We start from the raw sequence: 26,513 nt of genomic DNA, 5'->3' as shown, positions 1-26,513 counted from the left end.
AACTGGAGCAACTTGAAGCAAAGGTATGGTCCTTTTCACCAGCTCACCTGCAGGAAGAGTAGTGCTCCACAGAGGGCTGTCAAAAGGGTTGGGAAGGTAATGGGGAGAACTTGCTTGCAAACTGCTGGAGGAATATTTACAGCATCTTGTCTCTGGTCCTTTTTTCATGAGAGAGCACTGGAAGGATGGGTATTCTCCTAAAACAGTGAAGGTAATGAAAAAAAAAACCAAAAAAACAAAACCCTGAACTTTTGCAGCTCTGTTTTGAAATAATACAGATTCTCCTGAAACTGATCTGCTTTGTGTGCTGTCTCCTACTGTGTGTTATGAAGTTACTCTAGGTAATACTGTACCTAGACACTGCACGGTTCCCTTTCATCTCTACACCTGCACAAGGCTTTTTATGTGTGGGAGAGCTTTTTCTACCTTGTTTATTTTGTAAGTAACCTCTTTGATAAAGAGAACCATAGACTTAGTATCTCTCCCTAAGTTACTATACTTTCTACAGATTTGAATCAAATAAAAATAGTCATCCCAAATCCATAATTTGTTTTTTAAGACCTCTGTATCAGCCATATAATACAGAAAAAAAAAATCCACACCACCACATTTTGATGAGTTCAGGCATTTTTGAACAACTGAGAATTTAAACCTGTGAATAAACTGAAGAATGTGTCACTGCATTCAAGAAGCATACTTTCACTTTAAGAAACCACAGCTGCAACAATAAGGTGGAAATTTGACACATACTGGGTTGGAGGTGGCAAGGATTAAAGGTATGGAATTAGAAAAGAAACCCTTATGCTGTTGAACAGAATATGGGACATAAATCAATGACTAACTTTGGCTAAGCTTTGCCTTATGGAGGTATGCAGCATTGCAGCTTCACAGTTATCAGTATTTGTCATCTTGAGTATCAGTACACATGCCAGATGCAAAAGAGGGGCCTAGAGAGAATATGGGGGATGAGGAAAAGAAAATTAATAGTTTCAGTGACAATGTACAGAATTTTGATGTGAAACAGAACTTCTGTAATATTTCAAGGAGCTTACATTCATATATATATATATATGTATGTATGTATGTGTATATATATATGGACAAAAGCTGTTGGAAATAAGCCTTTGACTTCAAAATGTGCCTGATTAAAAAGAAAACTGATAAAAATTGAAACAAGAACAGCTGGAACTTTGATTGCAGTTATGCTTTCTTCTGGATGTTTATTTCTAGATCACTTTTGCAGCTGCTTTTATCTACTCCTTAGAAGTTCTTTTAGATTTGAGGAACCATTAGCTGTAAAAGTAAACATCAGCTCAAGTCTGGTTTTAGAGATTTTGAAACCATTGAGGGTGGAAAAGATAATGTGAGACTAGTGCTGAACTAGATCAGACTTAAGTGATCCTTTGAACAGCCTTTTAGCATCTCAGGCTCCACCTGTAATTCTAACAGAACATCCAGTATTTCCAATATTGTTCTTTATTAAGCAGTTAGGAATTTCCAAGCTCTAGGAATTAAAACGCTCTTTTCTGGAAGACTTAAATTCATGTCTCGCTGTCATTCAAAAGACAGAATTCTTTCAAAGTATGCCTCCCCTATCTAGGTAGAGAGATGGTCCTTAAAACTAGTTCTGCTGCCTTCCAGTATCTGTCATATATAAATATTATGCTTTGAATAAAACAGATCTGCAGTTTTGACTCCACTCTGTTTTGTTATTGTAGTTGTTTAAGAGTTCTTTAATAACTGTGGTTTTTATTTGCTTAAGAGATGCCTGTTTGGAGACTGGAGAAAGGTCAGGGTTAACCCTGCTTAACCTTAGCTAATGACCTGTATTGGTGGTCCCTTTTTTAGATCTCAGGAGTATCAGCAGTGATGCTGTGGCCACTGACTGACTTTCATGCCAGGTCCCACTGAAATAAACACACTGTTATACTTTCTTTATTCTTCTTCCAACAGAATTTTTTAACACACCATATTGGTCAAAGCCCTCTGGTAAGTCACTCAGACTTCTCTATTTTCAGATTTAAGATTTTAAGAATTCAAGCACAAGATCCATTTTGTTGAAAAATCCTTTCAGATGGCTTCATGAGCCTTTTCCTTGGACTATTCCTGGATTCAAAAAGTATTTTTTTCAGTTTCTACATTCAGCTTTCATTTCTCTGTCCTGAGCATTTCTGCTAATGATGGAGATTTCCTCATGTTTCTCCATAGGCATTCTCTGAAAGCCCCTAGTCTCGCAGATGCCATAGATCCTTGCTCCCATCACAGCCAGGAAGGCTATCATTCCAAAGCATTCCTTGGCCCAGGGTCTCTTCTGCTCCCTTCCACATAGCCACAGCCTCCCAAAAGAGCTGGGTGCTGTACCTTCACAGGCAGGTTCACAAACGCGCAGCCTCACGGCAGCAGTAAGATTCAAAAGCTCCTGGTTGCAGTGTGGCTGACAGTACCTCCTTTTCCTCTTCTCTGGAGCTGAAAATAACAGGCCTTGAGTCAGTTCTGTTTCTACTTCAATGTCATGTCCTTGGCTGTCAGCACTCCTCTGGTGCTAAAATAAGTTTTGGTGCTGAAATGAATGGGATTTATGTTTTTCTTGGAGACAATTCCCAAGGGGGAATTTGAAAGAATAGTATAACAAGTAATAATTTTCACCAGCCTAGCATGGGTGAGCAAGCTAAATAAATGAAAGTTAATGCAAACATAAATCCTGCAGTAGTTATTGATACTGTTTATGGGACAGACCATGCCATCTACTCTAGACTAAACAGGGAAAAAGGCCATTTGCAAGCTTCATCCTACCCTTCACCATTGCATCCAAGTCCCTCAAATGCTCCTGTGGGGTCTGTGAAAGGGAACTGAGGGGAGCAAGCAAAATGCCAGTCCTCCGGGCAGAGACCATCATGGGAACAGAAAACAAAAGTCCATGAGCAAAGAAGGTGGAAATCCACTGACACCAGCTCAGCTTGACAGGAAGGGAAGGAAAATGAGGTAAAGAGTGTTCTTTACCAGAAAGTCTTCTGACTGGCCCGTGCCTATTTCAGTTCTATTCTTGAACTGATCTGTTCTTTTTCCCAGCTGTTTCTTTGACTGTACTCCAGAGTGATCTTGCCCTGAGTTTTCCCCACAGTGGCCATGGAGAGTTCATGGAGGAAAAGGACTCTTTTTCCCATGCCATAAGCTAAATGCAGTGCAACTCCTCTCCACTGCAAAATCTCTACAGTGTATCAATCAGCATTGCATCCACAGGCTCTGTGTTGGTGCCACTGTCCTTTCACCCAACAGGATGATGCACACAGTGGTGCTGTGAGATGGCAGCAGAAGCTGAGAACACCAGCACTTAAGGCAAAAACAAGGTAGTCATACAGATATCAGTGCCAACAACTTAACTCATGGAAAAGGACATGAAAGCAGGCATGATGAAAATTCTTGCCTAGAACAGTAACTGCTTTTGGATTTTTTTATAAAACTTTTGTTCATTTGTTTATTTTATGAGGCAGTCTGAAAATAATATCCCTGATTAGGGAAATATTTAAAACAAGCAGGAAACCACACATTCAGCAGATGACCAGCATATAAAGACATTGAAGCACCTGCTTAGATACTTCCCTAGATAGCAATGATCTTAAGCATGTACTTAAATACTTTTTAGATCATACTGAGTAGAGAAGCAGAGTTATGTTCAGCCTTGGCAGTGTCTTTAAGTGCTTTCTAATACCTTACCCTGGTAAGCTTTCCCTCGATTTCCTTGTATTTCAGCAATTATCAATAACTTAACATTCAAACCCCCTGATTTTATTATGAACTTCAGGGTTTCATTAGTAAGGTTTGCATGGACATTGTAGAAGTGAATCTACCTGGGAATAACTGTTAGGTTTTTTTGTTATATGCATTATTTTCCTTTACTTTGAGTTAGATGCCACAAAAACTGGAAAAACACGGAGATTACTGCAGACATTGTGCACATCTGTAAGTGATGATTTGCATATGCTTGCACCATGCTTGTAATGGTCTGAAAATATCTGAAATGCTCTGTAGTATCCTGGTTTATAACATATCCTTCACCACAGTATACACATTGAGAATGCATGCTGAAAACAGGAAACCCGCATGTGGAGGGTAGGTAAAAGAGGATTATAGTACACATGCATTCAACAGAATAGTCCCAGTTTAAGGGTATCATGAGCATCAGGCTTGCATAAACAAATCAGTGTTCAACCCACAGATGTATCTAATGACCAGATGGATTCTGCATGTTTACAACTGGAAAAAACTCTCTGAGCTTTTCTATTGTTTGTTGACTTACACCCTATAATATTAATTTTATTTGTGAAACCAAGTTATTCACTGGGATATTGCAAGTTCTTAAAAGGAAATGGAGTTACTTAATGTATGCCACAGGAGAAGATGTATGGGTCTGTTCTCTGCTGCCTTGGAGTTTTCATGTCCTAGGTAAGTTACAAGGCATGCGACCAAATGTACAACTGCATTTCTCAAACCAATTTATGACTTTTATACAATAATTCTTTTAGATTTCCCCCCTAGCAGTTGGCTCAGAAATTGCAAACTTCACGATCCTTTCGGCCTGAGGCAGCTGCAGAACTTCTTGGGAGCCTGAACCCCCCCTTTAACTCAGCAGTGTAGTCTACAAACCCATGGCCGTGCAGCCGGCAGGCAGCCCTGAAGCCCTGCCGACCTTCACCTGCAGCTGTCCTTTGACACGTCTGCCAAGAGAGGTAAAATGCCACCTCCAGAGAGTAAGCAGAGCCTGTCAGCCTGGGGACCCTCTGCAGTGCCGAGGCTCGGCTGTGGGGGTGAGGTACGGAGCGATGGGAAAGGGCCCCTCGTGTGCGATGGGTGTCTGTGCCTCCGCAGCACGGCCCTGCTCAGTGTTTCTGTGCTGACGGCAGGAAAGACTTTAGCCAAAGGTTGCTTAAACCAAACCATAGCAAGGTACGGCATGTTGTATTTCTTTGTCTTGACATCTACTCACTTCAGACAGCACAAAAACCTCTCATTGCTGATGGCGGGGGAAGGAACATTTTAGGCTAGAAAAGTCCTTTTATCGAGGGCTCGGGACCCGCCGTCGGGGCAAGGCTGCAGCACCGCAGCTGGCGGCGTCCCCTCGGTCCCCGCGGCGCCGGCGGCCTCCGCGCCGTCCGCACCGCGCTATTGCACCGCGTCAGTGGCTGCGGCACAGCGCGCAAGTTCCGCGGGATGAGCGGCCCTCACGGTGAGCACACGGCAAGGGCGGACTCGGCCAAAGGCGGTTTGACGCTCCTCCGGTGCCTGACACCGTGAGCCCCGCGGTGTCCGACGTGGAGCCAGGAGATTCGGGAGCGGGGGGCCGGGACTCGGCAGTGGCCGGAGAACAAAAGCCCCCCGGTGCTCTGTGCTCCCCAGAGAGGGGAAGACGGGGAGGAGGCGCCCGTCGGGCTGCCCGCGGTGGCGATGCACGTCGGGGTGGAGAGCCGCGGTGCCGCGGTGAGGCGGCTGGGCCCGCTCCCCCAGGGGCAGCTCTGCGGCCGGGACCGCGGGCAGGCGCCGAGGGCGAGCGGGCGGCCGGGCTGGGGCGGCCGGGGAAGACGCGGGCGGTATCCAGCCCGCTGAGGTCGTTGGGTGCTTAATTACTTTCTCTTCCATGGAAATTAATCGCGGCGGTATTCTACGGGGATCTGAGTCCGAGAAGGAAAAAGGGGACGCCGAGCGGGAGTTGCAGCGGCGGTGTCCCCCGAAGCCTGCCAAGCGCCGCGTCCCCGGCCGCCTACGCCTGTTTGTCAAATCTTGGCATTTCCTGACTAGCTCATTAAAAACAAAACAGAATATCCCACCCAATAAATCGGAGCGAAGCCGGTGATGATTTAGTCACCAAGAAACACCAGCGGAATCCGATGACAGATAGACGGGCGGTCACTGTTTTCCTTAAAAAAAATAATTAAGTCCTCGGTGTGTAGCCGAGTGGTTCGCTGCATCGGCCTGTCTGTCGGCCGGCGGTAGCCCAGGGCTGAGCTCGGTCCGCGGCCGCCCTCGCTGCCCAGCGACCGCTGTGCCCTGCGCGCTCCGGCAGCGCTCCCTGAGCCAGAAGCCGTCGGGAGCCCTCGGGTCTCTTCCAAAGCAGGATGCGGCGGCTGCCTGCACTGAGGGCTGTGCTCTCGACCCCTTCCCTTGGCATAGCCGCTTGTCATGAGCCGGAGCCGTCCCGAGTACCCGCTGACCGCTCTCCCTCCGGCGCCGGCTGCGGGCGCACCCCTGACCCCCTCTGAAGACTCTGCCCCATTCATTTTCGCCGGGATGAGTTCCCAGCGACCGCGGCCCCCACTGCCGATAGCGCTCCGTGCGCGCATCCCGCACCGCGGCCGCGCACGGTGCCCCGCGGGAGGGCCCGACAAGCGCCGCTGCGGGGCCTCGCTACCGTCTCCCGGACGCATTTCTGTGCTCAGAAAGGGGCGAATGGTCAAGGTTTCCCCAAGCTTCACGGCCGCGGAGGAATTGCTTTAATCTCTTCCTCGCAGCAAGAGCAAACACTGCCTATCACCTTGCTCCCCTGGACGGAATCCAGCGCTCCGGATGAAATTTTTTTTTTGGGGGGGGGGGGAATGGTGTGGGAAGAGAGAGCGGGTGGAGGCTGAGATAACCGCGGCGACGTCTGCACCGGCGGGGAGCGCAGATGGGAAAAGGAGGTGCGAGGCGAGCGCTCGGACCCCCGCGCATAGCGGTGCGGCCTCCGCGCTCCTCGGGGCCCCGCGGCCACCGTCTCTCGGGCGGTGCGGGGAGAGCCCCGCTCTGGGTCCGCCGGGACCCCGTCCCAATGTGCTGCGGCCGCCGGGACACCCACGGCGGGGCCGGGGCCGGGCCGGGCCGGGCCGGGCGGAGCGCAGGGCTCCGAGCTGACCTCCAGGCGGCGCTGCAGCACCGCGGGCCGCCGCCGGCGGGCACGGAGCGTCCCCGGGCGCGCCCCCGCACCGCCCGGCCGTGCCCGCGCCCGCGCAACGCGAGAAAAGTGCCTTGGGTACGGGAGGCGCTCGCCCCAGGTGGATGCGGAAAGGTGACAGGGGAGTGCTGGGCTCCTGCGGGACCCGGCGGCCCGTTCCCCGGCTAGTGCCACCGCCTCGACGGGTGTCGCTGCCGTGAAGCCCCCCGGCGTCCGAGCGACCCCGGGCTCCGCCTGGTGCGGAGCTGACGCGGCATTAGCTGTGGGCCTCGCGGGGGGATCTTGCCGCGCACCTGCCGGCCGGGCCGGGCGGAGTCGCGCCGGGGTCACAGGGTGCTCCCGGCCAGCACAGACGTGCGCGGTGGTGGGAGAGCGCGGCGTAGCCAAAAAGGTACCACGAGCGGCCGGGGAGCGAACAGCCCGGCCAGTGATGTCGCACCGCACCGTCTGCCTCCCGAGTCCCCTCCGCTTTGGGGCATTTTCGTTGCCTGGTCGGCTTGTGATTTGAGGAGGTCGTTGTTGTTTGGGGATTTTTTTAGATTCTGGTTTTGATTTTGAGTTGGTTGTTAAATATATTATTTTTTTTTTCTTGTCCACAAGTGCGTCTTATTTCTACTTGCTGTAAAGTGCAAGAAATTATGGTTCTCCTGAAACAATTTCCCTTTGATCCTTGAGTCCGCGGGTGTTGCTCTTGGTATCCAGAAGCCAACAGTGTGGAGAAGAAATTGCGACTCTAAAGACCTCTTTTAACTTCGTTCTTGAAGCAGCCGGCCTCTTTCGAGAAAGCAAAACGACGGGATGCGGGTCCTGCCCCCGCATCCTGCCGGAGTCCCCCAGCCCAGCCGCAGCCGACGAGCCCTTGCCCTGTGCGGGCTCCCCGAGGCGGCCCGTACCCGCCTCATACCCGGACCGAGGAAATCAGTCCTTCTCCGCGAATTGTGAACTTCCGTATCCTCACTGGCCGGGAGAAGAAATACTATTTATTTGGGCTGTCTGGATTTAAAACATAGCATTTTCGAAGCAGAGATTTCTGAAAAGAAACGAAAAATAGCCCCGGCGGCCGGCGGCAGCCGTGAGCTGCAACGTGCGCCATCCTCGGCTGCGCTGCCCTGTGAGGGGACACGGCCAAAACTTCCTCTGCCCACTCTTATTCTCCTCTTTGATTAGTTTTTTTCTTACTGGACAACAAAAGGAAAAAAAAATCCCCATGCAGCCGTAATTTATGTCCTCTTCTCTACCTCGGGCTTGAACTAACCTACATAGACCTTATCTTTGAAAATTTTTCAAAGCTATCCTTTCAGTGCCGTTTTCCCCGACATATTTTTGTCCTTTTCCAATTCTTGTTCCGGTTTCCAGTCCAGATTATACGATTAATTTCCCATACATGTGATTGAAATAACGCACATAACAAGATAATAGTACAGATAAAAATGTAACCCAAAGCCGACATGTGCAATCAGCCGCATTGCAACTGTCGACGAACGTGAATAGGGCTCCCTAATCGAGACATTTGAAGAGGGTTAGGGAGGCCCCATTTAGCAGTAAATTCCCTGGTAATAAATCGAAACTGCTTTCGAAACTATGTGTCTGTTCCAGGTAGGGATTGTGCGCTTAGTCACTGAGCATGGGGATGCCTCCGCAGAGCTTCTCTTCCCGAATCTGCCCTTAAGCGACTCAGTCGTAGTGAAAGGGCAGCGCCGAAACGCTGACCGTCCATAGGGCGACCCGACATGACGGCCACAAGCCCACTAGGGACTTGAACACTATCTGCACCCACTCTTGGCCACATAGGCACCCACAAAACCCCACACTCTAGGTTTGGGGGTGTTATTTTAGATATTTAAACCAGTCGGGCCGCCTATGTCACTCCAGCTGGGGCACGACGGGCAGCCGAGATGGGCGACGAGGCGCAAGGAGCGCGCAAATACCCGCGGCCGGCAGTGGGACAGGGGGCGTCGAGCTGTTCTCGGAGGGAAAAGTCACCTTAGGTGACGCGGGGGGAGCGGGGGGCGTCCTGCCACTTTAAAGCCCAGTTGCTACCCAAACACAAGTAAACAGTGGGGCCGGCGGGGCGGGCCGGGGCCGGGGCCGCGGCCGGGGGCGGTCCCGTCCCGTCCCGTCGGGGCGGAGCGGCGCGGCCCCGAGCGCGGGGCTGTGCTCGCCGCGGGGTGGGCCGGCGGCGGCGGCGGGCGGGCGGGGACAGCGCTCCAGGCCAGTCACCGCTGAAATGTGATGGACCGGGCAGGGGGCGGCTCAGACTCGCGCCGAGCCTCGCCGGGGTCGAAGGCGGGAGGCTGCGGGCGGGAGGCGGCGGTCTATGCCGGGGCCCCGGGACCGCCGCGGCCAGAGCTCCCAGCCGCCGCCCAGCCCTCCGCAACATGCCGGTCGCCGCCGGGCCACGGCCCCGCTGAGCGCCCCCGCTGTGGATCTAATGTCTCCGTGAAGGTGCCGCGGCCGCCGCTTCAGCTTTGCCCCGGGAGGAGCAGCAGGCTGCGGTAGGTGAGTGGCTCCGGGACCCGCCCTGCCCGCTGCCGTCGGCGGGAGCGGGGCGGCCGCCCCGGGAGCGGAGCTTGCGCTCAGCCGGCAGCGCGGGGCCGCCGCGTTTACTTTCAGTTCGCAGCTCCGCGGCGGCTTGGGGTGCGGGTGTGCCCCTCTCCACGCCGCGGGCGCGTTGGTGCGAGGCCAGGCGACGGCAGCCTCCCGGGATGCGCTCTCGATGTCCTCCACGCCAAACTCCTGGCAGGGAGCAGCCGGTCCGTGCATGGACTGCGAGCCAAGCCGCGGGTCGCACTGGAGAAACCTCGGCCGGGGGAAACACCTGGCTGCGCGGGCAGCGGCGGCCGCGGCTTCGGGTGAGGCCGTCGGGGAACGGAGGCGACCCGGTGCCCACCCTATTCCTGGGTAGGACGGCAGAGCCTTCGGGGACACAGTCCCGGCCCCGCCGCGGGAGAACGGGGAGCGCGGGCAGGACCAGCAGGTCGGCGGCAGGTAGAGAGGGTTGTCCTGGCACCGGGCTTAATTTAATTAAGCTCTCTGAATGGAAAGGGAAAAGGAAGTGCCAAGGTTTAAGTAACATCCGTTTTTGGTTGACTTTCAACCCCTCCGCCCCAACACACCTTTATATAAATGGCCTTAAAAATCACGTTCGAAGGCGCTTTCTATTCTTTTTTGATACGTTTAACTAAAGTTACTTCCAAATACAAATAGTAGCATATGTACCGCCATTCAGACAGAAGTGTGGTTTTAGAAGTTTCTACCTTAAAATGAGGATTTCATGTTCAGAATAGTTTTCTCAGGGTTGGTTCTTGGACACCAAAATGAGCGTGGTGCAGTGGCACCCCCATACGCAGCCACCAAACGCGGCTGTAACAGAGGGAGCTCTGCCCTACAGGAACACTGCTCCTACCTCGGTCATAGGTCCCAACCGGTGGCTCCGAAACCCAGCCTCAAACAACCGGGATGGAGCCGCCGGAGCAGCCAACGAAAAGTGATTTAATTGCTTCTGTTTCGGTTCCTCATGGAAAGCGAATAGGAACTCACACTACGACATCTTTAAAAATAAGCCTCTATATATAACCACCCCCCCCAACAATAAAACGAAAAGATGGCCATATATAATAGTATCGATAACTGTTCCCGGTGTCGATACAATCACAAACGAGGAAAACTGGGCAGCGGCGGAGGAAGCTCCGGAGAGCCACGACTCGAGGCAAACGAAAACAGGAGTAGGCAGCATTGCACTTCACACCCGAACTCCTTGCCACATTTTTTTTCCGCAGCCGGCCAATTGTGCTGTGCAGCAAACGTGGAGGGAAAGGTATTTTAGGAAAAAAAAAATCGAAAAGTGTCTTCGCAGGCGGAGTGCGCGCGGTGGCAGCGGAACGGCAGGAGCCGGGCGGCAGCGGCCCGGGAGGCAGGGACGCCGCTCACGGAGCGCGGCTCTGCGCTCGGAGAGTTTCCTTAATTTTTGTTGTTGTTTGGAAGGGGTAGGTTAGGGTTTTTGCGGGGGGAGGTTCTCGTGTTTATTTTTGAAAGTGCGCGTGACCAGACCCTCCACACAAATCCCTTGAGGTGCTGGGTCACCCTTGGCCCTACCTCTTGTTTACAGGCCCGGAGAGACCCCGGCGTTTGCTTTGGCCGCTTTCTTGGGTCGCGGCAGCCTCTCGGCTGCTGGAAGTGAACCCTCAACGAAAGCAAAAAAAAAAAGGAAACGGCAGGGGCTTGCCCCCCGCGCCAATGTACCCCTGCGCTGCGGGGGGGGGGGGGGAAGCGTCGCCCCGGGTCCGCCGAAGGGACCCCCTTGCGACGGGAGCAGCGGGCCCGGCGGTTTCGGTTGAATGGGCTGAGTGAAACCCTCTGACAGTCACACATCGCTCATTAGCTCACGGCCCCGCCGCTCCGGCGAAGCTCCCGGCCGAGGGACGCCCGAGGGGGTGCGGGGGGTTCGGCCGCATGGCTCCGTCCCCCGGGGCTGCTCTCGCCCTTCTCGGCCCCGCGGCGCGGAGGGAGCGATTGCGGGGCAGCGCCGGGCCGGGCGGCCCTCGGCGGGCCGGGGAGGCCTCCGGGCCGGCCGCTCTTCTCGCCGCCGCTGGGATGGCTGCTGCGCGGGCGGCTGGGGAGGAGGTGTGCGTGCGGGGTAGGGGCTCCTTTTCTCTCCTTCGGTTATCTTGATAAATGAGTTGTTGTTGAAGGAAGAAAAATAAGCAACGGAGCTAGGACGAACGCGGGGTTTATTCCCCCCCGCTCCGCCCCCCGGGCCTGACTCGGCTCTCCGTGAACACCCTGTTCTATCCCGGGGAGGCCCCAGCCAGGAGGGGTCGGGGTCGGGGCCTCTGCGCCCGCAGGAGGCCGGGCGGAGGGTGGGAGCGACGCCGGGGGCCAGGTCGGCGCGGGGGCCAGGAGGGAGGCGGCTCCGGGGTCCCCGCCGTGGGCGCTGCGGGGGAAGGTGGCTGGGCGACGGAAAGCGGAGAGGCTTCGTCCCCGGCTGCGTCTCCGTTCCGTCTGTATTTTCACACGACTCGTTTAATTTGAATTTGTGGCGCCCTCGGTTGGGTCGGTGCTGGGTTTTCTCCTTTTTGTTTTAATTTGGGGTGGTTGTTTTGGGAAAGCTGTTTTTATTTATTTATTTCCTACGCTGTAGCTTCACCGGTCGAAGCAAACGCGCCGTGGGTCGGTGTTGGCCACCGGTCCCGGCGGAGGACGGGAGCCTGTGCCGCGGCGGGGCACTGGGGCCGCGGAAAGGCAGCGCACCGGAGCCGTGCCTGGCCCTCCCTGGCTCCGCTGCTGCGCTCGCCTCGGCTAAGGAGCACCACGCTGCTCTTGGTAAAAGTCTCTCTCTCCTCCTTTCTCCTTCTTTCCTCCTAGGATTTTCTCCCGGTCTCGGAAGCCCAACAGAGACACCAGCTGCTCCGCCGGCTCGCACCCACCTCGGGAAGATGGGAAGCAAGGCTCTGCCAGCCCCCATCCCGCTGCACCCGTCCCTGCAACTCACTAACTACTCCTTCCTCCAGGCTGTGAACACCTTCCCCGCAGCTGTGGACCAGTTGCAAGGTCTGTACGGACTCAGCGCCGTGCAAACCATGCACATGAACCACTGGACATTGGGCTACCCCAATGTGCATGAAATCACCCGCTCTACCATCACGGAGATGGCGGCGCAGGGCCTGGTGGACTCCCGCTTCCCTTTCCCCGCGCTCCCCTTTGCCACGCAACTCTTCCACCCCAAGCAAGGGGCCATCGCCCACGTCCTCCCAACATTGCACAAGGACAGGCCCCGCTTTGACTTTGCCAACCTGGCCGTGGCCGCCACGCAGGAGGACCCCCCCAAGGTGGGGGAGCTCGCCAAGCTGAGTCCCGGACTGGCCTCGCCCCTGTCGGGCATCAGCAAGCTGTCCCCGGACAGGAAGCCTTCCCGCGGCCGCCTGCCCTCCAAGACGAAAAAGGAGTTCATTTGCAAGTTCTGCGGCAGGCACTTCACCAAGTCCTATAACCTCCTCATCCACGAGCGAACCCACACGGACGAGCGGCCTTACACCTGCGACATCTGCCACAAGGCTTTCCGGAGGCAGGACCACCTGCGGGACCACCGGTGAGGGACCACCACGACCGGGGTCGGGCCGTGGGCAGTCGGGGTGGGGTGAGCCGCTCGAGGGGGATGAGATTCAGCGGTTCCAGGAGCCACGGAAACAGCACAGGAAAAGCCCCCGGCTCAGATTCGGAGGCCACGGAGGGACCAAGGCAGCCGAAACCTGCGCTTTGTGTGGGAAGGGCACCCGCCTGAGGGAGAGCTAGAGGGGTTCACAGCCGGAGATGAAGATCCCGGGGCTTTTGTGCTTCTGAGCCATGACTCTGGGGGGTGCAGGAACAGGACGGGTCGCACGTGGGCGCTTCCCTGCTGATCCCTCACCCAGCTCCGCACGCTGCGGCCCGTGCTGAGAGACGCCCGCGGCCGCAGAGCTGAGAATCCTCTCCGCCTTCGGAGAAGAGCGGCTCGGGTCCGGCCGGCAGCCCAGATGCTGTCCCGGTCTGGCACCAGAGAGTGCAGTCACGCTTCGATACGAATTATTGCAAATGTTTTGAACCGGCCAAGAAGTTTAACCCTACACAGAATAGTAATGGGGAAAGGAAGGAAGAGGAGGGTGAGGGCGTCTGGAAAAGGGGGTCGAGTTTGGGGAAGCGGGGTCTGGGGTCGCGGGGCCCACGCGCCTCCGGCAGCGCTGCTCACCCACGGGTTGCCTTCCAGGTACATCCATTCCAAAGAGAAACCCTTCAAGTGCCAGGAGTGCGGGAAGGGCTTCTGCCAGTCCAGGACCCTGGCGGTCCACAAAACCCTACACATGCAGGTGAGCCCGCCCTTCCCAGGCCTCTCAACGCGTGTGCCGCCGGCGCTGTTCCGGCCCGGCCCGGCCCGGCTCGGCTTGGCTCGCCGCGGGGCAGGGGCGGTGGCCACTGGGGGAACAGGACTCTGGTGCGGAGGGGAGCGAGGGGGGACCGGCACTGGACGGCCCCGTGGGTCCGCGGGGGAACAGCGGCCCGTGATTACCTCCGCGGCCGCGGGAGACCCGCGGATAAACGGCGCCCTTGGGAGACGGGCTTAAGGACAGCGGGGACGCGGTTGGCAGCGGAGAGTGAGCCCCGGGTTCGGGTTTGTCCGCGCCGCTGCTTCGAGGCGTTTTTCGTTGAGGGCTGCAGCCCTGCCCTGGCGGCGGGATGCGGAGCGGTGCGGAGGGACAGCCGTGGCAGCCGGGCGGGCAGAGGGTGTCCTGGAGCGGGAGGGCGGCGGGGAGGCTGTTTTCCGTGTGCTCCAGGGGCGCGGAACATCACTACTCGAGAACTATAAAATAAGGCTTTTGGGGCAGGATAGGGAGAGGTGGGCGGCCGCCCGGCCGCACGGGGCTCCTGTCGTTGGTGTCCTCCCCCGATATCTCAAGTTGTGCGTTGCGGTGAGAAAAAGTGCAGTAATACGTTAAACAAGGTGGTTTGTGAAGGATTAATCCTTTGCTTGCTTCAAATCTGAACAGGAATCTCCACACAAATGCCCCACATGTGGAAGAACCTTTAATCAAAGAAGTAACCTGAAAACTCACCTTCTTACCCATACAGACATCAAGCCCTACAACTGCGAGCAGTGCGGCAAAGTGTTCAGGCGAAACTGTGATCTACGGCGGCACAGTCTAACTCACACCCCGCGGCAGGACTTCTAGAGCAGCCAGGGACCCGCGCCCGCTCCGGCAGCTCCAATTTGCCCACTTTACTCAAGGAGTGTATTGTAGGAACTCACAGACGCACACACACACACACACACGGAGACACGCACGCAGACTCGGGGCCAGGCTTTCCTACCACATGTCTGCGAAACTCGTTTAGAGAGTGCGGACTGCAGGATCGGGCCCCTCTCCAACCCAGACCCAAGCGTAAAGCTCATCTTGTAGATAATCGCGGCTCATTTTAGAGCTCTGTACAGAACGTGTTTTTTCTTTGTTTGTTTGTTTTGTATCGTGTCAGATGCACATCGATAACAAATCATGGAGGCAAAGTATCTCTTTAAAAAGTTATTTCAAAATAAATCTTTTTTTTTTTTTTTTTTCCAAATACCTCCTGCCTTCTTGTATTATTCTCTGAGCATTTGGGCTTTTTTTTTCCTGCTGTGTCAATGCAATGGCAAAGCATATTGAATAAATTTCCTAGCCGGGTAATTGTACTGTCACAACAATTTTGGTGATCGCTTTTGTTTGGTCTGTTCCACTGTCGCTGTTGTGTTACCTATTGTTAAGTAAAATGAAAGTGCCTTATTTGAGAGTTTATAGCTCTATTACTTAATAGTATGAATGTCTAAATATTAACTTCTGTACCTTTTTTTCTAATTTTCCCGAACGATTTTTTTTTAAGAAGAAAAACAGAGAAATATTTGCAAATAAATAAATCTTAGGAAATAATGCATAGAGCCGTTCTTACGCCAAAGCGGCTTATTAGTAACTTATTTGCAATCAGGCCGTATATTGTAAAAGTTATCCCTCTCGCAGGGATTGCAGCAGGCAGCCTCCTGCCTGTAGACTTTGGACACGGGCAATTCACCCGCCAAGACAGGGACTTTATCCTGCAGAAGACGATTCTTTCCCGGCAGCTCTGGAAGAAAACAGCGAGGCGTCAATTCCGCCCGCCCTCCGCCCTGGGCTCATCCGCGGGCCGTGGCAGAGCTGCGGCGCTGGGAGCAGGGATCCCCCCACCCCGTCCCCCTCCTCCATCTGCAATGCCGAGCGCAATTCACTCCCAGGGGGTTGGACGGAGAGGGATCGTTCCCCCCCTCGGGAGACCCTTACCCCACCGTGGGGCCCCAGGCGCTCCTGCGGGGGTGGCTTTGGGCGATCCCGCATGTCCACCCCATGGGCAGCACGCTCAGCGCCTGCACCGGGTCTGCAGCCGGCAGCATGGTGGCATTGCACAACGGGCTCTCCTCCCTTGCCGTCCTTGCAAGCCCCTCACCGGTGCCTGTGCACTCTTCTGGAAGGGTGTGGTGCCAACACTGAGGCATTTTATATATTGTAGGGCGACTTGGATGTGTATCCTCTCATTACCATCCCACTGCTCTTGTCACTGCCGGCACCCTCTCCGCAGTGTCTTGAGTAGTTTGGGGCCCCATAAATTGCTCTTTCTCAGTCTGGGGGCAACCATCCTTCCCTATTCCTCTGCCAAATGAAGGACCAGGTTAGAATGGCAGGGAGAAATCTTTTCCCCAGGCCCAGGGAGCCCTGTCCAAGGAGAGAGCAATCTCCTTGCACCCCGTTCAGCAGAGAGGGCTTCACTCTTGGGCTCCATCTAGCAGGGTACCAGAACTCCAGGTGGTCCAGCCATGGGAAGGATCACAGATCCTAGCACGCCCAAAAGCAGCAGGCGCTGACAGAGCTTGTGTGGCTGCACTGTCACCATCCCTGATCCTCGCTGGTCCTTCGGCAGGGAGCACTGCCTGGACACTGTTAATGAGTAGCAAGTCAAACCCAGCAGTGCCTGGGCTGGAGTCAGACTATCGGTGCAGAAAGCTCTGCATTACTGCCAGCACTGCCTCCACAGAAGGTGACCACAGGGCAGGGACCATGAGCCAGCCCTGCTCTGCCCCAGACCAGGCAGCCAGGTGAACTTCCACCAGTACAGCAGATTTGAGAGTGCCAAACTCAAAATTTCTTATGGTCAAGGCCTATGTCTCCATCTGCTCCTGTCCAGGAAGATGGGGAAGGAAAGAATGTTTCTGCAGCCAGAAATACTCATCTGCTGGCTGAAGAGCAGCCTCCCTAGTCAAAGTTTATGTCAGTGCCATCTGGTCTCTTCCTCTTCACCGCCCATGAACTTGCACCCCTTCTTTGCTGGGGTGCTGCACCCCTGAAAATATCTTTTCTCACACCCTGCCCTGCTGTGTTGGCAGCCCTTGTTCTCCCTCTTTAAAACACTTCTCTCTCCACACTGCTCCTCTCCAAACCTCTCTTTGTGGGCATCTTTTACTCCCTCTTCATGGGCATTTTCCCAATATCTGATGTCTTCCTGTCTGACTGATTCTTCTACTCTCAGTGCATTCCTGTTCTCTCAGTAGGTTATTTCCTCTAAGTTTCTCTCTCCTTATTGTTCTCTGAGTTCCTGTCCCCAGGCCGTTTTACGTCCCCAAGTACGAAGAGCAAGGCTGGGATAACTCTGTTTGAGTAAACACTCCTGTCAGGATACATATGGGCTTAGTCTGCTCCTCATAGGCCAAGTTCTGTGTGAAGTTTGTTTGGAAAGAACTTAATCAGATGAGCAATATCAAAGGACAAAATTAAAATGATTGTATATAGCTAAGGTTTTATTTAATTGTTTGAGGTTGCTTGTTTAATAATCTTCCCCCTGAGCAGACACAGACAGTAAATTTTTCTTCCCAAGATTTCTAAAGTTCAGCAGCCAGAAAAAAACCCAAATTATTGAAGCAGGTCAGTGACAAACATCTCTAGCTGTTGGTCCATGAACTGTTATTTTATCTTTAAAGCAGTAACTATCATGTTAAAATGCCAGAGAATGATCTTGTGTTTCTCTTTACTATCAATTCACTTGCCTATAGCACTGCCACACCCCATTCACTTTTTAAAAATTCATCCCTCACTGGAAAATTTCAGAGGCAGCTATAAAGAACATGTTAAAATACACATATGGTTTGTTGATTTTAGACCTGTTGGGAACAGAAACAAGCTCCGTAAAGCTACTTTTTGGGCAGGGCTAGGGATTTTATAGCCATAAAGTTCCATCCTGATTTTCACAATGCAAACACTAAATACAGCAATATCCCTGTGACTGCTGTTTGTGCCTTTGTGAAGTATCCTCCTTCCCTCTGGAAGTTCTCTGCTCAGTCACAGAACACAGCAGACAGTCCCATGCTTCTGCAGTTTCCCAGAGCTTCTCAAACCACCTGCCTCCTGCTGCTCTGTGTTACTCTCTCTCATTGCCCCTTCTTTTTTGGCACTGCTTATTTTTTGCCTGCACTGGCATGGGCTGATTCTGCATCTTTTGCTGTGTTACAGGCAGCAGCTGCACTGCTGTTGCAGGAAAAATAAATAGCTGTGCTACATATCAGGAAGAAAAGAACAACAGATAATAAGAATGTCACAATAATCTACATTTTTTAGGGGCAAATTATAACCCTTTAAGTTGCATCTGAAAACTGAGCTCTTTTCATATCAGTTGCTGAAACAGACACTGTCCGCAGCTGATGGCAGAGCAGCTCAGCCCAGCTAATTGTGCATAAAGCTTTTCTATGTGGCAAATATTACTTAGCAATGGCATGTCATGCTATTCCAGCCAGCACAGACTGTATCTGATGCAGTGTAAATTTGCTGGCAAAGCCCAGCTTTATACCATTACCACCTTAGCCCAGATCTAAGTGTCAAACACTGAGCAGCAGCCCAGGAATGTGGCATGGCCATGTCTGCCTGGGTCTAGGGGCTGTTTCCTAGGGTCCCTTAGAGTAAAACATGTGAAAAACAACCATTCAACTCCTCTCTGCCTTCTCTCCCTTTCCTTTTCCCTCTTCCTTCTTCCTTCTCACCACTCTACTTTTGGATGTTTGCTTCAGGAGTTGCTTCTCTTACCCCAGACATCCTACTACACCCTGTCTCTTGCCTAGTCTCACCTTCTTCTCTTTCCCTCCTTTTTCTCTCCTGTTTCTTTTTTGCTTTCCCATGTCTCGTCCCACATTTCAATCTCTTTTCCAGAGCAACTTCCTATACTTAGACTTTTTGGATCCCTCTTTTGAACCACTCCAACTTCTACTTGTTGTCTCATTCTGTCCTTCAGCCACCAGCCCATATGAGCTCCTCCGTCTTCCCTGACCCAGAGCTCGTGTCCCTTGTGTGGTACTTCTTGCACACTGCTGGTCCTTCCTTGCTGATCCCATTAATTGATGCAATGTCCACATCACACTCAGGAGGCATCAGAACAGGTGCCACAGATGTACTTGGACCATTTCAAGCATGCTGGCTCTGACTCAAAGCCAGCAGCATAGTCCCAGGAGGACCAGGGCTGGTGGCACATGCAGCTGGTGGCAGCCTGGGCTGCTCAGGATGGAAGCACTGTTGTCAGCTGCACTGCAGCCTCAAAACTATGTGGCCTCATGAAGATCAGTGATTTCAGGTGCAGTGCTCCAGCCCCAGAATGTCAGGACTGAGTTTGCAGTTAGTCAGCTAAGCTGCACTAGTGGCTCAGAGCCTCTAATCACTCCATGCTCCTAATACTGTAACTGCAGATAGTCTTCTATATGTAAAGTGTAGAACAGTGACTGCAGATAGTCTTCTATATGTAAAGTGTAGAACAGTGACTGGATTTATCAAACTGTATTACACAAGGGTTTAGGCATATGTTCCTTTATTTTGTAAATTTTACTGGGTTTATAGCTTGTATTTCCCTCCTCATGGCACATTTCTTCCTTCCTACTTATGTAAACTTGTAATAGTTAATTTTCCAACTTATGACAGTGCAGTTATTATGAAAATAGGGTAGCTACCAGACAAAAAGTTATTTTCATTGAAATGATTAAAAATAGTTATTTAAATTCAAAAGAAAGGCATCATGCCTGTATAGAACATTGATTTCTTCTATTTTCAAAAATCCAGGTGTGGATGTTTATGAAACTTTTTACTAGAAGCTCCTAATTTATCAAATAAAATGAAAAAAATATCTACACTGAAAACAGTAAGCATCTTTCCTAGATCTGCAGAATTGAGGCAAGGGAAGTGTAAGCTGCTTCCCCTTCTTAGAGCCCCCCTTGCAAGCCTGAGCACCCTCTCCCAAGTGCAACTTTCAAACACTACTTGGGACTTCATGATGAGTGGAGGAGGACCCAAAAGCATTGGCTTGGACCCAAAAGCAGTGGCCTTGCACCTTCATTCGTACACAGTCAAGCTGGAGTGGTGCATGGTCACCTTTACCTGGGAAAGTTTCTTCCTCTGCCAGCATTAGGGCAGAACTTTGCAGTACAGATTGACCAAAAAAGTGTAATCTGAAGTTTACAGATACAGAAAATACCAAGCTCCACCTGAAGTGAGGGGTGCATGTAGAGGGCCCCCTTGGCCTGGCTGTATCACTGGGGAGAGCCCACTGGCTGTGTCCCCAGCCCACAGGCAGGCAGGGGACAGCAGGCAGGGGGACAGCAAGGAGGGGGACAGGCATCAGGGGGACATGGCTCCAGTGGAGACCCCACATGCTGTGCTGGGAGATGCAGTGGCCCCAGGGGATGGACAGATATCTCTTCTCAGAACTGGCAATGCTGGCTGAAGGTGGCATCTCTCCTGGCTGCAGGCTACCACCAGCCCCAGCAGCCATCACAGGGCTGGCTTGGATTTGGGGCCATGAGGGACACTTCTACAAGCTGTCCTCCATCAGGACCACAGTGAAAGGGGATTGAAGAGGGTGCTGGGCAGTCTTTGGGACAATTGGGATTGGCCAAGTGAATCTCCAGGCCTTCAGATTCCAATTGAAATCAGCCTCCTCTCAGTAGGAGAAGGGGAGCAGCAGGACTTTTGCTTTCCTGAAATTCTTGTAGGATCCAGAGAGTGGCTCCATCGCCTCACATGGCTGAGGCTGCAGCTGGGAGAAGATTACAAACCCTAGGTCTTTTGACTTTCCCTCTCTGCAGAAATCCCTCAGATTTCTGGCTTCAAAACAAGCTCACTTCAGCTTGCCTGCAGAGCAGGGATGGGATCGGGAAGGAGAGCTCTGGCAGGGCGGTGCCGGTGGTGCCATGCCCCGGGCAGCGCTGCAGGACTCCCGCTCCCCCGGGCAGAGCCTTGACCTGGGACTCCCTCACCGAGTGCTTGTCAGGGCTCTCCTGCATGCCGGAGCATTTTGGAGACCCATTTGTACATACGGGGAAGTAGATTGGCTGATTGCTTGCTTTTCTTTTTTCAAGTGTAAAAGGAAGCAAAAGCTTTATTTCTTTTTTTCCCTCAGAGATTATTTATAAGGCATTATCTGTACTACTGCCAGCTGCCATCCTTTGGCGTCACTAGCCCTCAGTGCACTGAAGATGCCTCAAGGTGTGTCAGCCGTGCCTCACGTCAGCGCGCCTTGATGTATCTCCTTGGCTGGGATTGAAAGGTACAATTTCTAAATCTCCCGGTGACCCAATTTGCATGGATCACTGGTGCGCTAGAATGTAGCTACTCCTTCCCATCGTGTTAATGCAAGTTTGCCTGCCTTCAAAGCAGCCTGGCCTCCGTGTGCCACGCTGAGCACAGCCCCAGAGATCGCGCTCGGGCCTCTGCGTAGAGCAGGCCCGGCTGTGTCTTCCACACAAGTGGCATGCTTTAGGTGTTTTCATTGCTATATCGTAGTCCCTTTATTTAAACATTGTAAATTCTTTTGCTTGATAAACATAGGCAGACAGCTGGATTATCTTAATCTTGGGGCTTGCAGTTGGCAAGCACAGCGAATGCTCCCACGTTGCGGAGGCACCCTGTCCTGCCCGGGCCCGCAGCTGGACTGGGCAGCGGCGCTCGCTGTGTCACCAGCAAAAGGACAAAGCGCCTGCAGGGGAGCAGCCCGACACCGCCTATGGTCCCGGGCTGCCTGCCGGAGTGTCCCTGGGGCGGCCCTGGGGACAGCCCTAATGAATAGTTCCAGCAGCCCTGTGGCTCCCCGTGCACTGCCCTGTCTGCTGCACGCTGGGATGGGAAGGAGGGTGGCGGAAAGGCAAACCCTCGGGGGCCCTTCTGGAAGGCCCTGAGGCCCAGCTGTGATGGCAGAGGGATTCATGGGCAGCTCCAGCCCCAGGCTGCTTGTGAGGGCAATGCAAATGCAGTGCACCTGCCCGCAGGGTGCCGTGACCTCCAGAGTCCTTTAAAGGACGCCTGGCTGGGGTACAGTGTAAACCCAGTGCTGATTTAGTCCAGAAGCTGGTTCTGCTAGCATGAATCATTTAAGCACACAAGCACCCCATGACTCTGCCTCTCATTTCCATGTTGTGGTCTTCTTTTCCCACTCCACGGAGGAAATGACAGCCTCTGTGGGCAGGAACCGCAACAGAAAAACACTAGGAAAACAAGGAAGCAACTGAAAGGATTTCAATTATATATATGACTGGACAAATCTGGGTGATTGGGTCAGATCCTCACCAAATTCTTTTGTTATTATCCTCTAATTTTATTTAATGAAAATTGGGTCTTGAAATTAATGCTGCTTTAAGAGATATGTGGCAGTTCACACTATCACATGCAATGTTCCTGCCAAGCTACAACCATAGTTTTGTCATGATTCACATTTTCAAACTCCCATTAAAAAGGTTAAAACCAGATTTTCAGTCATTCAGCTGTGGGCACCTCACATTTTTCTGTGTCTCATTTGCCTGCTTAAAAAACAAATTCTAGACACACGAAGTTTTTAATGAAAAATTAGTCTGCAATGCAGTTGTGCGGTCCTGTCCTTTTCTGGGGTGCACAACAGGTTCAGTTCCCTAAAATCACCCAGTAAATTCAAATGAGCCAGGTTTATGACATGGCAGTGAGTGCTATAGGTGGGGACCTTGCTGCCTTTGCCTAGGTCTATCCTTGCATAGGAAGCACTTGCTTGTCTACTTCAACAAGGTTTGCCAACTGGGAAGTGAGAATGTGGGCACATGAACAAGTTACTGCAGGCAAAACAGGGGATGTGGAAGTTCAGCCCCTCAAGTACTGCCCAGAAATTGCTTAGAAGTATTCTTTAACCCCCTCACAAATGCAAACTCACTTTTCCTCACCCACAGGGAATAAGATATCTGACTTTTGCTACAAGGTACTGTATATAAGAGGGTGCAGGTGGACACTTGCCACCACAGAGCAACTAAACTGTAGGTTGGTGACACCTTGTCCTGCAGTTGGTTGTCTCCCTAAACTCTGGGGCACAAAAGATTAATTTCCCTAAAAGCCCCGCTGTAAAAATCCTCATTCAGGTGAGGGAATGGCGTGGGAGCTTCTGTGCTGAACCGGCCTTTGCCTCACAGCCACTTGCAGGCAGCAACCTGGTTTGACTAAAATTCTTCAGGTTTCAGCAACAGGAAATTGCAGATGAGAGAACGCTCTGTAAAGTGCGTTTGTGCACTTTCAGTCGCAAGCTGTGAAAAGTAGCAGCTCTCCAAGCCCTCAGCTTTAACACTGCTATTAATGCTGGTTTTTTCTAATAGCATTGAGATTAATGGAGCATGAGGGTCTTGTTGAAGTGAACATCCTTCCAATGATGTTCAAGAAACCCATGTCTTGTGTTCACACAGTTTGCTGTCTAAATGTCCCAACAAACTCCCAAGCACCTTACAGTGTTCCAGGTAAAATATAGATGATTAGGAAGGTGATTCTATTTTAAAATCTAGTTTTGAGGTGTTTCCTCTGCCAGGCAGCAGAACAGGCACCCTAGAATGCTCCTCGAGGGAATGATGGCTGCTGTTCAGCGTTCATGAGAGGAGAAATCAGGGTTTTCACCAGTGCCTTTTCCCTTTTCCTTGGAGAGCTCCAGGGACTGTTCTCATACAGGTGCTTGGAGTGCTAGGCAGGAGAAAATCCCTGTCCCAAAATTGGACGGGCTTTGCAAGCTGCCCCTGAGGACTTAACACCATTTTGGTTTCCACACTGCTCTCAGTGGTAATGTAGACAGTCTGTGGTAATATAAAAGCTGGTCAAGATGGTCAAATAAACTACCAGGACTCTCTGCAGCACTGAAATCTGAAAATATCTTCCAAAGCAGTCAGGAGAGGGATGGGTGCATGACTGGTAGGAGCAAGGTTGGCTGGTGTCTGCCCCACGGCTAGGTAGCAACTCTTCCACTCCCTGAGGACAATAGGCCCCATCCTGGGAGTGGACTGGTTTCAATATGGGACTCCCCATCTTGATCCAGTTTGGATGGGTCAAGACATGTTGAGACATGCCCTTTCAATATGCTGCATTTTATTAAAAACAAAGTAGCTGTGGGCCAGATTGTAAAACTAGGTGGGCCTCGTTTGTCTGTCCCTACTGTAAGCCAATGAAACCTTCAACATATTCAGACTCTCACCTTTTTACCCATTTGAATGAAAAAGCATCACTAATAAAAGAAAATGACTCACCTAATGCTAAACCTGAGCTCTGTAGATCAGCTTTGATCAAATTCACTGACATTTGGATAACTGCGTTATTATAACTAAAACATCTTTTAAAGTTTTTTTTTCCAGACGTTCATTCTTTAAAATTTGCTTTGATCACTGTGCATATCCTTTTCAGCAGAAATTTGTCCACAGAGGGTGAATTTTTTTCATTTGTTTTTCATATGGATTCTCTTTCCTTTGTTCATATTTTAAATCAGTGAAGCTACCCTTCAAGCTAGCCCTTACAATAAAAATGCAGCTACTGTGTGGCTTTTAACAACTCATTTAACCCATCTGTGCTTCAATAGCCTTGTTAGAAACCCAACACAATTTATTTATGCAATGAGGCTGATCACGAGGCTTAATTAGATATTTTTTTTAGGATAAAGTAAACATTTCAGAAGGGCAGAGCAGGGAAGTGGTGGTCACTGTTATGGTGGTCTGACAACACCAATTTGTAATATGTTACAACAGTAGTGTTACAAAATGCTGCACAGAAGGATATTTCTTTCAGAAAGTACTTTTGAATTAGTTCAAGTGCTCCAATTTCCAAATAGGAGTCACAATCCGAGACAATTAAAATAAATGGAAGCAGGAATGTGTCAGGACAATTACAAATTAAAATATTGAAATCACTGGAGATGGAAGGGCAAAAATTTGCCTGTGTGAAAGTATGCATCTGTGTATGAAGCTCAACTTTAGATGTTGAGAAGGATAAAGTTTGACTATTCTTTTTCTATGGGAAAAAAATCACACATCTATGATGCAATAAAATTTAGTTTAGCAATTCATAAGTACATTGTAACAAATTTTTCCCTTTCAAGCAGGCAAGAAGACTGTGTAAGTTTTAATTTGCTAATTATAATTTATTGTAATTTGACCATGCAGCTGGGGAAGGTGGTGCTGATTGTTCATCAAAGAGGGCGTCTGCCAGGCTCTAGAGTCAAGATAGTCTCATTAGTGGCTTTTTACAGCATGGGCAGAGTTCTTGTTAGAGCTTGTAACAGAGATGGATTAACCACAAATAATTTAAAAAACTTTGAAGTCTAAAGCTGCAGCACCTTTTGCCGTATTCTAGGAAAAAAAGTGGATGTGTTCAGATAAGGTTGGCTGGTGAGATTCTCTGCCTGGCTCATACCAAGGTGCAGTTTCCACCCTCCCAGGGCTGCCTGCTCGGCCATTTTGCAAACACAGATTCCTGTCGTCCGTCAGAGCGAGCCCTGTGACTCTGCTTGGCTTCTGCCTCCCATCAAACCCTTTATGAGCGCACACTTTTCCAAAGAGCGACCCTGCGATCATTAGCTCCACACCAAGCTTCTTAGGGATCCCTTGTGTTCCCAACACACTTCAGGCTGAAAATTCCTACTAATATAAATCTGCTTTAAACAGGAGATAGCCATTTTTAATGCAGACATCCTCTAATATTTTCATGATGTGGCTTATACCTTAATAGATAGCAGTTGCGGTGCAGATCTGGCCCTGCCGTTGCACAACATATTTGCGGTAATGAGAATCCTTGCCGACATGGAAAATTAATATTAAGAAAATTAATGTAAGGAAAATCTTTAATAGGTTTTTATCTGTGTCTAATGCAATTTTGGAGTTAGCAGAAGGAAGGAATTTAGTACCAGGTGAGTAGCCAGCTCTTCAGAAATCATGTTTTGTTGACTACATTTTAAGACCTGCTGTTTTGATTTAGCGCATCAGGAGCAATATCTACTTCGTAAACAACAGCATGAAACACCACACTCAGGATCCCGCCTGCCATACTTAGCTGTCAGAACCTTGCCCACAAGAAAGAGTTCCTTGGTAGAAATGTTTTTCATGTTGGTGCCCGTTTGGTCTGGGGGAGTGCTCTGAAAGCTCAGAAACTTCAGAGGGGCAGGAGAACAGCTTAATGCTCAAACCCACCTAGCAGCGACTGGGTGAAAAGCTGTTATCTTTTCATAAGCAGCAAGTGAAGTCCTTTGGCAGAACAGAAGTAGCTGAGTTCCCAATGAGAAAGGCTGCTCTTACTTGCTGCATGTGCAAGGACCGCAGTGTTACAGCAATAGGGCAGCGTGCAGTCACCGCTCTGCACAAAAGGGGAGGAAATCCTGGATGGGAACCAACCTTCTCTGCCTCCCACCCCAGACTCTGTCCCCACTGCTCACAGCTGCCATCCCAGCAGAGAACACCAATGTTGGCATCAGCTTTTGCTCAAAGTGATCTATGGTTTAGATGTTAGAGTCTTTTTATCTGTTGCTTGGGTTTCTCTTGAATAAAAGGAGACTGGCATATTTTCCTCCTTTTTGCTGCAAGGAAGGTAGGTACTGATCCCCTTTACTTTCTGGATTGTGGATATTAGAGATGATGCAAGCACAAGATATCTGGCACGACATTACAGAACCCAAAGAGAAAAGAATTCTTGGAAGAAACCCCCTTTTTTAAAACAAAATTAAGACAGCTTGAAGTTGTTTTGTTTCATTACCTCCTACCTAAATTTCTTGAAAACAG

At 51.3% G+C, this 26,513-nt stretch overlaps 1 protein-coding gene across 3 annotated transcripts; it reads left to right on the top strand.

Annotated features, from left to right (window-relative positions):
• The first annotated feature begins 9,150 nt into the window (after positions 1-9,150).
• On the top strand, positions 9,151-15,315 carry OSR2 (odd-skipped related transciption factor 2). 3 transcript variants are annotated; one of them, XM_058812686.1, is made up of 4 exons: positions 9,151-9,417; positions 12,287-13,010; positions 13,665-13,764; positions 14,443-15,315. In XM_058812686.1, exons 2-4 carry the CDS (start codon positions 12,358-12,360, stop codon positions 14,623-14,625), a joined length of 936 nt encoding a protein of 311 aa, XP_058668669.1. In that variant the 5' UTR covers positions 9,151-9,417; positions 12,287-12,357; the 3' UTR covers positions 14,626-15,315. The 3 variants fall into 3 exon arrangements, with proteins under 3 accessions (XP_058668669.1, XP_058668678.1, XP_058668661.1); XM_058812695.1 differs by having other exon boundaries at positions 9,151-9,421; positions 14,525-15,315; XM_058812678.1 differs by having other exon boundaries at positions 9,151-9,421.
• Positions 15,316-26,513: the final 11,198 nt, after the last annotated feature.

Source organism: Ammospiza caudacuta, chromosome 1 (genome assembly GCF_027887145.1).
Source record: "Ammospiza caudacuta isolate bAmmCau1 chromosome 1, bAmmCau1.pri, whole genome shotgun sequence".
NCBI lineage: Eukaryota > Metazoa > Chordata > Aves > Passeriformes > Passerellidae > Ammospiza > Ammospiza caudacuta.
This window is presented reverse-complemented; position numbering and strand designations above follow the sequence as displayed.

Excerpts from the sequence above, each read along its gene's own strand:
- OSR2 (XM_058812686.1), top strand. The coding sequence starts at position 12,358 with ATGGGAAGCAAGGCTCTGCCAGCCCCCATCCCGCTGCACCCGTCCCTG. Across the intron at positions 13,011-13,664 it reads GACCACCTGCGGGACCACCG|GTACATCCATTCCAAAGAGA; the intron begins GTGAGGGACCAC and ends GTTGCCTTCCAG. Across the intron at positions 13,765-14,442 it reads ACAAAACCCTACACATGCAG|GAATCTCCACACAAATGCCC; the intron begins GTGAGCCCGCCC and ends AAATCTGAACAG.